General features: G+C 44.9%; 2 protein-coding genes across 2 annotated transcripts; both read right to left on the bottom strand.

Moving 5' to 3' along the window:
* Positions 1-152: 152 nt before the first annotated feature.
* On the bottom strand, positions 153-1,913 carry LOC147209051 (C-type natriuretic peptide 2-like). The gene is made up of 2 exons (XM_086104608.1): positions 1,458-1,913; positions 153-574 (listed from the first exon to the last, which is right to left on the bottom strand). The coding sequence occupies exons 1-2, from the start codon at positions 1,572-1,574 to the stop codon at positions 302-304; spliced, it is 390 nt and encodes a 129-aa protein (XP_085960734.1). The 5' UTR covers positions 1,575-1,913; the 3' UTR covers positions 153-301.
* Positions 1,914-3,808: 1,895 nt separating this feature from the next.
* eno3 (enolase 3, (beta, muscle)) lies at positions 3,809-9,373 on the bottom strand. Its single transcript, XM_086104604.1, has 14 exons — positions 9,235-9,373; positions 8,133-8,222; positions 7,965-8,060; positions 7,833-7,891; positions 7,120-7,189; positions 6,905-7,038; positions 5,727-5,843; positions 5,537-5,642; positions 4,832-5,029; positions 4,682-4,758; positions 4,486-4,610; positions 4,208-4,316; positions 4,041-4,099; positions 3,809-3,950 (listed from the first exon to the last, which is right to left on the bottom strand). The coding sequence occupies exons 2-14, from the start codon at positions 8,215-8,217 to the stop codon at positions 3,881-3,883; spliced, it is 1,305 nt and encodes a 434-aa protein (XP_085960730.1). The 5' UTR covers positions 8,218-8,222; positions 9,235-9,373; the 3' UTR covers positions 3,809-3,880.
* Positions 9,374-11,495: the final 2,122 nt, after the last annotated feature.

The following is an 11,495-nucleotide window of genomic DNA, read 5'->3' as shown; positions in this document are numbered from 1 at the left end:
CATCAAAATTGACCCAGGTGTCAAGGCCAGGGAAAGAAAAGGAGCTTTTGAAAATACAATACAATACATGCTGATTTATATCGTGAAAATAGATAGATGGCTGGATAAATTGAATGAACAAACAACAAATGAACTTTCTCTTTAATTCGGCTTCGCACACATACATTCAGTGATGGAATGTTGTCATGGTACAACTTGTCAACACACAAATGCACATGTCTAACACATGCTTGTCTTGTTACACACGCACACACAGTCGTCTAGCAGCCTTTGCCAGGGGTCAGAGGTAGCATGTCAGAGTTTAGCATCCAAGTCCGCTGACGGCACCGATGCGATCCATCTTCAAGCCAAAGCATCCTCGTCCTCCAAGCGACGTCCACTTCCCGCCGCGCCGCCTCACCTTGGCGTACCGCCGTAGGGCTTCCACAAGGAAGCGTGACCCTCCCGCCGTCCCATCCGCTTGACCATCCTCCCGCTTCCGGGGTGCCCCCGGACCTACCGCTGACCCCTCTGTGGAGGACGGTGGGGCCATGAGGAGGGAGGAGAGCCGTGATCCAAACAGGGCAGTCATGGCCTGAAGATACAAGTGAGTACCAGGTTTAGTCAGTTTGCTTACTTGGAATGAATTATAGCAGTGATCGTTTTTGTTTTTTATGACAGTGTGATGCATATTTTTTATTGAATATCAGGCAAAAAATGTGTTTAAAAAAAGCTGGAAGGTTCAGCAGATGTTTTCACTTGGTTTGAGGTCTGGATACTGACTAGGACACTGCGTGTCTTACTGAGCTACTCCTTTGTTGCTTTGACAGGGTCACTGTCATGCTGTAAAACCCATCCGTGATCCATCTTCAAGGAGGTTTGGACAGCGCAAGCCTCCGAGTCTGCCGCCTAGCTGGATTGTGAGGATGGAGTTCTTTGGCATGCATTTTCTCATCCTCCAAACACCGCAGGTGCGGTTGATGCCAAATGCGTCACTTAGGTTTCATCTGACCACGGCAAGCCGTTTTCAAGTCATTTAGATGTTTGTTGGCAAACTTAAGTGGGCCTAAGGTGGCGCCTTAAGTCTATTAAGGCGCCACAGTACTTGCAGTTTTCTTAGTTAAGGAGCTCCCACTTGCCTTCAGATGTTATTTCAGCGTGCTTGCTTCTCATCTCTCCACGAGGCAAAATTTTGTGTATCGTATGTTCTTTGTTATGCTCCCCGCTCCCAGGAAAAATAAAATATTCCCCCCCACCCCAACTCTCCACTCACAGCAACAATAAATAATAGAATTTGACCATTGTATTGTGATAAGTACACCTCAGGAAAGGTGCTAATAACACCTTTTATTCTGGTACGAATAAAACATGTTCCCTGGGGTCACATGTGCGCCCTGCATGAAGATGATGATGTCATGACTTGAAGACTAGCAATATCTATCGGTAGGAGATGGAAAAGCAATTGGACCTAGACCGACCTTGGCATCGTGGCTCCGAGTAGCCGGCCGGGACTCTGCGGCGAGGGTTAGGATGAAGATGAGGACCAGGAACGAGAGGAAGGAGGCACCCGAGGTGTCCATTTTCAGGTTAGTCATGCTGCGCTGTGATTGGCTGGAGGCTGCCACTTGTTGTCGTTTCAATGCCGTGTCCCAAAATCCCGACAGAGCTTGTGTCGGTCGTCGATAGGTAATTGATTGCAAGTCCTCTCGGAGCTAAATAAGTTCGTCCCCTCCCAGTCGGGACGCATCTGAGGACCAAGGTCCCGGGTTGGCCTTTTATTGTGATTCGGTGGCGTGATGTCACGCATGCTTGGCGCCGGAGTCGCCGTGGTGACTGAGTCTCTCTCTCGCACACTCGCAAACTGAAGGTCTGGAAGTGGTGATTGGGATTGTTGAGGTAGGATTGATGCGAAGTCACCTGGACATAATTGCACAGACGGTAGATCCATCCATCTTCTTCTCCAAGGGGCGGGGTCACACTCTGGACTGCTTGCCAGCCAATCGCAGGGTGCGTATAGACAAACACACATTGGCGTTCAACGCCTAAGGACATGCATATCCATTTCAAAACTAATCATTTTAGGTTGATTGAAGGATCCGGAAAAATGAACATTCTGATTCATACCTCTGGACAATTTTTGTTCCCAATCCCGCCTCCATCTGGGTTCTTGTGGGAAAAGACATTAGTTACCAACAGGTCCGCCTTCATCATCATCATCATCGTCACTTTTTTCCACACGGTGACCCCTAAGACTCCGCATCCCGCCCCTCGTAAAGTGTCGCCGTGGCGACCGGGTCGTCACGGTGAAATATTTCCTGTGCGAGAGGGGAGGGGGAAGAAGGACGTTCACATGGTGCCGACCCAAAGGTGCGGCTAACGGTTCACCCCGCCCCCTTTTGTCTCAACCCCCTTTCAGCAGATTGACGTCATTGCACACACATGCACTGATGGGCCTTTTTTGCCTTGTGATTGATGTGCTGTTGTATTTGTGAGAGCATTACTCGACGCACGCCCACACACACACACACACACACAGCCGCTCCACTTTTTCCTCATTTTGATGGATGACAGCCTTGTTCCCTTTAAAAAAAAAAAAATATATATATATATATATATATATATATATATATATACACACATACACACACACACACACACACACACACACGCAACACCCATTAGCAAACAAAAGAAAAATCTGTCCTTAAATTTTTACCTGCTGAATTGATTGTACATGATTTGGAATGGCGCACACCTGTCTTTATAAATTGGCCCCCCTGCCCTGTGGAGGTTAACAGTGATGTCACCGATTGTTTTGTTTGGGTGTTTCTATGCACCTCTCTCACTGTTTCTGCCATTAAGTGCTGTAGATACCCTTGGCCGACCTGTTGGATGTCAATTGCTCAGTACACCGGTAGTCTCTTTCTTTCTCAGGACATTTCAAATTGTATTATGTTTCTCCAATAGCTGTGATTGATTTTCCTGCTTTCTCAGTTTCGAAATTGGCTTTTCTCCCATAGACCGGTCGCTGGTCTCCATTTTTGCGTAACAGCAAATGCAGTTTTCATGAGTGAAACCCAAAGCCAAAAACAAACACTAGCTAATGTCAGTCGAAACATCCATGAGTTACATATTCCAATACTTTTGCTCACTTGATAATAAAAGGAGTTGTTTCACACACCCAGATGTAAATACCATGAAAGTCCTCAACTTTTGTCTCACGCTTGTCTTTTGATCTGAAACCTCTTCAGTTTGCAAACAAAAACAAAGGAAATGACCTTGCCGTTCCAATACTTTGAAGAGGATGAGGGAGGTGTTAAGTGTGCCCAGCTTGTGGCATCATATTCAAAAAGACTTAAAAATATATATAATAGAAAGTTTCAGTGAAGAAAAAAAAGGATTTCATTTTTGGGTGTTTGTGTAGAATTTTGAGGATTAAAAAAATAGTTTGGGACTAATGCAAAACATGCCAACAGAACAAAATGTCAGTCTCTATTTGTCCCCTTCTGTCCCTCCCCAGTTCCTCATTCTCTCTCATTCCCACTTTTATATATTAATCGCTTCCCTTGCTTTCCCACCCTCCCTCTTTTCCCATCTTTCGCTCTTCCTCTGTCTTTCTCTTTCCCTCTCTCGCTGCCTTCCTCCCTCGCTCTCTTTCCACATACACTCGGACAAGGACGGTGGTGGCAACGGGTTTTGTCTTTGATGATGTCTTGTCACATGGCTGCCGCTCATCGCCGGGCAACCGGCGGCTTTCGCCCAAACGTCCACCTTGACGTCACAGAGGCGTGTGGTTGTGTATGTGGGTTATTGACTTGGTCCCGTTAGATTGTTGTTTTTCATTGTTTTTATTGTTGTTATTGTTCTTTTGTCTTCTGTAGAAAACAGCGCCCGGGGGGCCTTAGTGGATCTTGGGGTGGCGGAAGTCCTTCCCAGCGAACTTGGCCTTGTCGCCCAGCTCCTCCTCGATCCTGTGGGGGGGTTCACAGCAGAGAGTGGGCGGATGGGCGCAAGGAAGTAAACCAAAACATAAACCAGGAAGTAAACCAGGAAGTGCTTACCTCATCAGCTGATTGTATTTGGCCAAACGCTCGGACCTGCAGGGGGCGCCGGTCTTGATCTGCAGCACAGATAGTAGGTTACAATGTTATTTAATTTGAACAAAACGCAAGATGTGAAGCCCTTAAGAATTCCATCTTAGCACTTTTTTGCGTGTTTTGTGTGTTACCTGTCCAGTGCACAGTCCAACCACCAAGTCGGAGATGAATGTGTCCTCGGTCTCGCCGGAACGATGGCTGACCATCACGCCCCAGCCGCTGCTCTGAGCCAGCTTGCACCTGCCACACACACACACACACACACACACACACACACACACACACACACACACACACACACACACACACACACACACACACACACACACACACACAGGTGAAGTCAGACACACACATACACACACACAACTACATACACATCTGGACAGACTGCTGGACGGCGTCTTACGCCCGAATGGACTCGGTGACAGAGCCGATCTGGTTGACTTTGAGCAGCAAGCAGTTGCAGGCTTTCTTGTCCACTGCCTGTTGGATCCTCTTGGGATTGGTCACCGTCAGGTCGTCACCTACGATCTAATGGGTCACTGTCTTAGTTCAAGCAGACTGGTGGATGTTGCTGTATGATGTGAGACAGCGACGGTCACCTGGATGTCCACGGAGGACGTGAACTTGGCCCACTGCTCCCAGTCATCCTGGTCAAATGGGTCCTCGATGGACTGGACTGGATGGAGAAGGTAGGGGTTCAGCCGCCTAGCTGTTAGCTGTTAGTTTTTTTTTGGGGTTTTTTTGCTTACCGGGGTAGTTCTTGATGAAGCTCCGGTACAAATCGCCGAGCTTCTCTCCGCTGATGTGTCTGGAAGGGTCATCAGGCGACTTAAAGTCCAGGTCGTACTTTCCGGCACGGAAGAACTCGGACGCCGCCACATCCATACCGATGATGATCTTGTCCGGGTAGCCGGCCTTCTCAATGGCCGTCTTCAACAGCTCCAGGGCTGTGGCGCACCACAACAATAACTAGTTAACCAGATCATTCAATTCTACCTCTCAAATGAGATTATTAATAACATAAGCAGTTTTTGGTTCCGTTTTTTGTGTTTTCTGAAAAAAAAAATACGTAGGCCATTATTTTAGGAAGGTGTCAATAGATATAAAAAGAAAAACTAAACTAATACTAAAACCAAAAAAAACTCAATTAACTTTTTGAAGAATAAAAACTAATAGTAACTAACGAACCTCCTCTAAAAAGTAATTAAAACTAAAAGATAAAAAAAAAAAAGTGAAAATGAAAACAAAACTACCGGTTACTATAATGAAAAACAAACAAAACGATTACAACCCTGCTTTGTGTGTGTGTGTGTGTGTGTGTGAGAGAGAGAGAGAGACACACACACACAAAAACTAGTATGGGAGTGAGTGAGTTTCCATGGCAGATTTGCCACATTCAATATGGCCGACACCCCCCAAGCAGGGTTTGCATAAATATGGCTCTGGCATCTCACCTTCGTTGTTCTCCAGGATGTTGGGCGCAAAACCTCCCTCATCACCCACATTGGTGGCGTCCTTGCCGTATTTGGCCTTGATAACGTTCTTCAGGTTGTGGTACACCTGCGGGAGGGACGAGGGGGGCCATTAAAATGGCCCCCCTCGCCGTGGCAAACGCCGCTACGTGCGGGCGGACGGCCACCTCACCTCGGCGCCGATCCTCATGGCCTCGTGGAAGTTGGCGGCGCCCACCGGCAGGATCATGAACTCCTGCATGGCTAGCTTGTTCCCGGCGTGACTGCCCCCGTTGATCACGTTGAAAGCCTGCGGGCATCATGTGCACCTCTTAAGACGATGTGTCCTTCCAGCATTTAGTCCAGATGCTACTAGTGCGCTGAATTGTCCATACAAGTAAGGCATTCCAATGTGTTCATAGAACGACTGTCTTACGAGTGATGTTCTTGCCAAAACTATTTCCACTTCTTTAAAACATTTCCGCACGCTAGTAGCACAACTATGACGCACTAGTAGAATGACTCTCTAAGGAATATTTTTTCTATTATTACCTGACACTTTAGTGCACTAGTAAAACAACTACGTCTTCATGGAGGGTCGTTCCCCCCCCCCCCCCCCGTTCTGGCTTTCACTATTGATGACATATCTGTGCACTAGTAAAACAACGAGGACACACTAGTAGAATGACTCTTACTTGTGAAGTTTTTAGTGAGGCAAAAATGCACCTTTTGCTGTGTGCTTACAAGTACTACTAGTAACATAAGATTCTACTTGTCAATATCTGGTAATTATTAGTATTATTAGGACACACTAATAGAACAACTACATGTTACTAGTGAGGCAAAAAAAATGTGATGCTAGTACTTGAAATGCACTAGTGAGATTATAAAATTCTACTACCGGTAGTTAATATCTAGCACTTCACTTGTACAACGACTGCCCTTCTCATGACGTATGATGACTTATGCCATTTCTGCGCACAAGTAAAGTGACTAGGATGCACTGGTTGAAGAAATGTCTTACTAGTGAATTTTTTTTCACTTGTGTATGACATTTGTGTGCACTAGCAGTACAACTACATGTTGCTTAGTGAGGCAGAGCTGTACACTTGACATCTGCACAGTACTCGTATTACTAGTGACATAAGATTATTCTTGTTAACGCACACTAGTGGTACTAGTATCAGTGGATGTCAAGTACACAGTTTAGCCTCACTGGTCGCATATAGTTGCTTTACTAGTACACCCTAATTTTTCTACGAGTGTATTTCATTGTCTTCCCAGTGAGGACAGAGTGTACTAGTACATGAACGATTGAGTGTACCAGTAGGATATGGACTCAATGGTCAAAGTTTTGCCTGAAACACTGACGGGAACAGGAAGGATGACATCCTTGTGTCCGGCCAGGTCGGCGATGTGGCGGTAGAGGGGTACCCCCTTCTCCGCAGCCCCTGCCTTGCAGACGGCCAGCGACACCCCCAAGATGGCGTTAGCGCCAAATTTAGCTGTGGAGACAGACGAGCGACGGACAGGTCAGATGTGCTTGAACAAGACAGACGGATGGACGGAGAGAAAGACGGACTCACATTTGTTGTCGGTGCCGTCCAATTCCAGCATGAAGTTGTCGATCTTCTCCTGCTCGATGACGCTGAAATTCTGGAATGGGACAGACATCCGCTGAGTGCCGAAACACCAAATGTGCTTGGAAGAACACATGTACTACTTTCCTATTAGATGTGACAAGTGAACTGTGAATCTACAGGGGATTACTATGCAGTGGTGTCTTAAAATATGAGTGTAAGTCGTTCCCTGATCATGCTGGTAACTCAGAAGACTTGTATCTCAAATCATCTTTCCCCATTGGAATGAACGAAAATGCCTTTAATTCCAGACACCACCAAGATCCTGTAATATGATTCATTTTCATAGAGGATATATATAATATATGCCTTGAGTATTGTTTGTATTCAAATACCCATCGCTTCTTTAAAATTTTAGTTTTTTTTAAAAAGCAGCTATTGATGCTAACTGTTAGCATGTCAATTGTGCTTTCAGTTACATATTAGCATTAAGCTAGTGGGCCATCCCAAATGCAACGTTGAATGGTTATTTTAAGTACCCAGTGTGTAATTCTCTTTGTTTACTATTAAGTTTCAGAGTCTAAAAGTGGGAGTGGTGTTAAACAATTTAAAGCCTTTTATTTTATTTTTTTTTAAATAATAATCATCCAAATAATGGTTCTAGTCCCGAAAAACTCCAAAGTATGGTCATTAATATCTCAAGGCGCAGCTGTATTAACCTTGGCAATGAGCTGGGGGGCGATGTCCTTGTTGACGTGCTCCACCGCCTTCAAGGTCCCTAAAATAAACAACAAACAATTGAACGTGTGAGTGTTGCGCCCACGTAGGGAAGGCCGCCGACGGGGGCATACCTTTGCCCAGGTAGCGGCTCTTGTCGCCATCACGCAGCTCCAGGGCCTCATGGACGCCGGTGGAGGCACCGCTGGGGACTGCCGCTCTGAAGTGACCTGAAGAGAACAGATCCTTGAGCGTTTGTGAATTCTAGGCTAGGATAGGATAGGCTAAGCTATGACGCTCACCCTTGGCGGTCCACAGGTCCACTTCCACTGTGGGGTTCCCTCTGGAGTCGAGAATCTCCCGAGCGTGGATCTTTGTGATGGACATCTTGTCTGAAGATGAGAAAAGCGCATGTGAAAATCCCTTAACCGCCCCACTCCCCGGAGCCAATTGGAATCAGTATAGAGGTGGAAGGGAGGAGGCAGGGGGAAACACTGTAGTCTAGAAATATTTGCGCTATTAATACCATGACCTTTTCTAATCGTTTCAGTGAGCTAAAGTATTGGCGCTGTGCTAACTTCCCAGCAAATGTAGCTGCAGGAAATAGTTGGCTAGCGAATAAATGCTAATGAGAAGTCCTTTAAAATCTTCATCCATTCATTGAACAGTTTTGTACTCCGAAATGCATTCATTCTTATTTGTCATTCATGTATCACATAAATAATTTTTGTTAACAGATTGTAAAAATCAAACTTATTTTACTATTTCAAAGAAAAAGTAATTGATTGGTAAATACCTTGTAATTATAAATGATAAATAAAACAATTGGTTTTTTTAAATTATAATGAACATTAAAAAATGAAAAACAAGTAAAATTTTTATAATAAAAGTTTATAAGTATACATTTTTAATTTATTGTGTGGTAAATGACAAATTGTATTTTTTCAAATAAAAGTAAACATATGAAAAAATACATTTTTAAATGTAAAATTTATATGACTAATTTTTATCTTTTCATAAAATGCAAAATAGTTTGTGAAATATATAATTTAACATAATGAATTCTGCATGTTTTCACCTTATTAAATCATTGTTTAATTTAAATTCATTATGGTTAGATTAGTTAGCAACAACACGGTTTGAAATAAGCATGAATTTTGATATGAAAACAAATTCAAAATTGTACATTCAAATTAGATTTTTTTTTAAAATCTAATCTAGGAATGACCTGTCTGATTTCTAAGTCAAGTGTGGCCCTTGAGCTCCAAAGTTTGCCCACCCCTCTGGACTTTGTCCTCACTTCCTGTTTGTCTCATCTTTGACCTTCTCTTGAAGGTCGCTCACAAATGACAAGAAAAGCACAAGCGGAAGGGGTTTGGGAGGCGGGGGGGGGGGGCGGCCTACCTCAGCTGTCTTCAGTGGAGGAGCTGCTGGTGCGGGTGGTTTGTCCGAGCGGGGAGGAAGTGTCCCACGGCCACGAGGAAGTGTCCCGCAAGGGGGGCTGCAAGCAGCCCTTTATGGACCTTGGTGGCCGGGGGGGGGCGGACCCAGAGGGAGGCCAAGGGAGTGTGTAGAATTTTTTTGCGGATGTCATCTTCAAGCCTGTGTGCATGTGTTTGACTGTAAGGCGTGTGACACTATAACGTGTTGATATTTGTGAAAGAGACCGTAAGGGAGATGTGTGTTTGTAAGAGAGAAAGAGCATACAGAAAAAAGTATTGGAGTTTGAGGATGCAAATTAACTGTCAAACATTCTTCTTCAGGATTTTCTGGTAGACAGCTAAATTAATTGTTCCATCAATCACAGCAAGCTGTCCTGGTCCTGAGTTAGCAAAGCAGCCACAGGCCATCACACTGCTACCACCATGCATCACTGTCGGCATGATGTTCTTTTTATCAAATGCTGTGCCATATTTACCCCAGGCATAATGGGGCCGCATATCTTCCAAAAAGTGCAAGTTTTGACTCGTCAGTCCACAGAATGTTTTTCCAAAAGTCATGACGATCACCAAGATGTCTTTTGAAAAATGTGAGATGAGCCTTTGTGTTCTTTTTGGGCAAAAGTGTTTTGTGCCTGGGAACTCTCCCATGGATGCCATTTGTGGCCAGTGTTGTGAACACTGAGTTGAACTGAGGCCAGCAAGGTCTAGCGTTTTTTGGGTGTTGTTCTAGGTTCTTTTGCAACATCTTGGATAAGTCGTCGTCACACTATTGGAGTAATTTTAGCTGGTCAGCCACTCCACTATTCCCAGTTTTATCCATTGGTGGGTCATGTCTGTGGTTTGCTGAAGCCTCGGAGTCTTGGAAATTGCTTTGTAACCTTTTCTAGAGAGATAGATTTCAATAACTTTTGTTCTAATTTCTTCGGAACTTGGCATGATGCGTTTGTTTCTTGAGATCTTGTAGCCAACTTCACTTTGCGAGACAAATACTATTTATGTGATTACTTGATTCATCAAATGTGGTGTGAGGGTGTTATTGGATTTTTTTTTTGTGTGCCTTAATAAGTTACACTAGCAATTAGAAACTGCATTTTGTGTTTACTTGGGTTGTCTCTGTGTGGTATTAAAATTGGTTTGATGAACTGAAACCTTTGTATGAGATAAATATGCAAAGTACACAGAAATCAGGAACAGGGCAAATACTATTTCACAGCACTACATGTGAGAGCTTGCATGTGTTGCACGAGCATGTAAGGTGTCTGTGAAAGCGCTTCATCCTGTGCTACCATGGTAACACAGGTTGTATTCGGGGCAGGAATCTTAAGCCACAAATTCACTCAAGCCACATTTGTTCTGTGTTCCAAAATGAATGACATTATACACTGTGCGTGTGTAACAGTCAGACGGTCCCTGGCGCGCCCCGAGAGAAGGTTGGAGTTCATCTAAAGGAGAAATATGACACGCTCAGCCTTCAAGCAAAGGTCAGTCACACAGCCGCACACACGCTTTAACCTTTCCGTTCACCTTAAGCAGTGGAGAGCAGAAATAGAAAAGTAATCTTGAGAACTGCCCGGCGAGGTGAGCGAGTAGTAAGCACGTCTGCCTCGACTGTTACGAGGTCAGGGGTTCGAATCCGGGCTCGGACCCTTTCCTGGATGGACTCTTGCCTGTCTTGTCTTGATGTTCGCGGCGATTAGCTAGCGACTAGTCCAAGAGTGTAGCGATGCAGTAGAAAATGGACGACGTTCAAGACTATGTGGGCAGCCACATGACTTTTGTATAACACTTAGTCATACTTGTCCACGCGTTGAGTGGCTTCATCATGTGTATGTGTGTGTGCCTGTCTCCTTGTTGTGTGATTGTGTCCAAATTTGAGTGTTTGTGTCTGTTTTTCTGTGTGTGTGTATATATATAGTATATATATATATTCATTCATTTTCCGATGCGCTTATCCTCACAAGGGTCGCGGGGCGTGCTGGAGCCTATCCCAGCTGTCTTTGGGCAGTAGGCGGGGGACACCCTGAACCGGTTGCCAGCCAATCGCGGGACACACAGAGACGAACAACCATCCGCACTCAGACTCACACCGAGGAACAATTTTGAGTGTTCAATCAACCTGCCATGCGTGTTTTTGGAATGTGGGAGGAAACAGGAGTACCCGGAAAAAACCCACACAGGCACGAGGAGAACATGCAAACTCCACACAGGGAGGCCGCAGCTGGA

Source organism: Hippocampus guttulatus, chromosome 2 (genome assembly GCF_054856545.1).
Source record: "Hippocampus guttulatus isolate MCC_2025c chromosome 2, RoL_Hgut_1.0, whole genome shotgun sequence".
Taxonomy (NCBI): domain Eukaryota; kingdom Metazoa; phylum Chordata; class Actinopteri; order Syngnathiformes; family Syngnathidae; genus Hippocampus; species Hippocampus guttulatus.
Note: the sequence above shows the minus strand (reverse complement) of the source record. Positions and strands in the feature narration are given on the sequence as shown.

Excerpts from the sequence above, each read along its gene's own strand:
- LOC147209051 (XM_086104608.1), bottom strand. The coding sequence starts at position 1,574 with ATGACTAACCTGAAAATGGACACCTCGGGTGCCTCCTTCCTCTCGTTC. Across the intron at positions 575-1,457 it reads CTCGGAGCCACGATGCCAAG|GCCATGACTGCCCTGTTTGG; the intron begins GTCGGTCTAGGT and ends TTGTATCTTCAG.
- eno3 (XM_086104604.1), bottom strand. The coding sequence starts at position 8,217 with ATGTCCATCACAAAGATCCACGCTCGGGAGATTCTCGACTCCAGAGGG. Across the intron at positions 7,039-7,119 it reads GGACGGCACCGACAACAAAT|CTAAATTTGGCGCTAACGCC; the intron begins GTGAGTCCGTCT and ends CTGTCTCCACAG. Across the intron at positions 5,643-5,726 it reads CCATGAGGATCGGCGCCGAG|GTGTACCACAACCTGAAGAA; the intron begins GTGAGGTGGCCG and ends TCCCTCCCGCAG.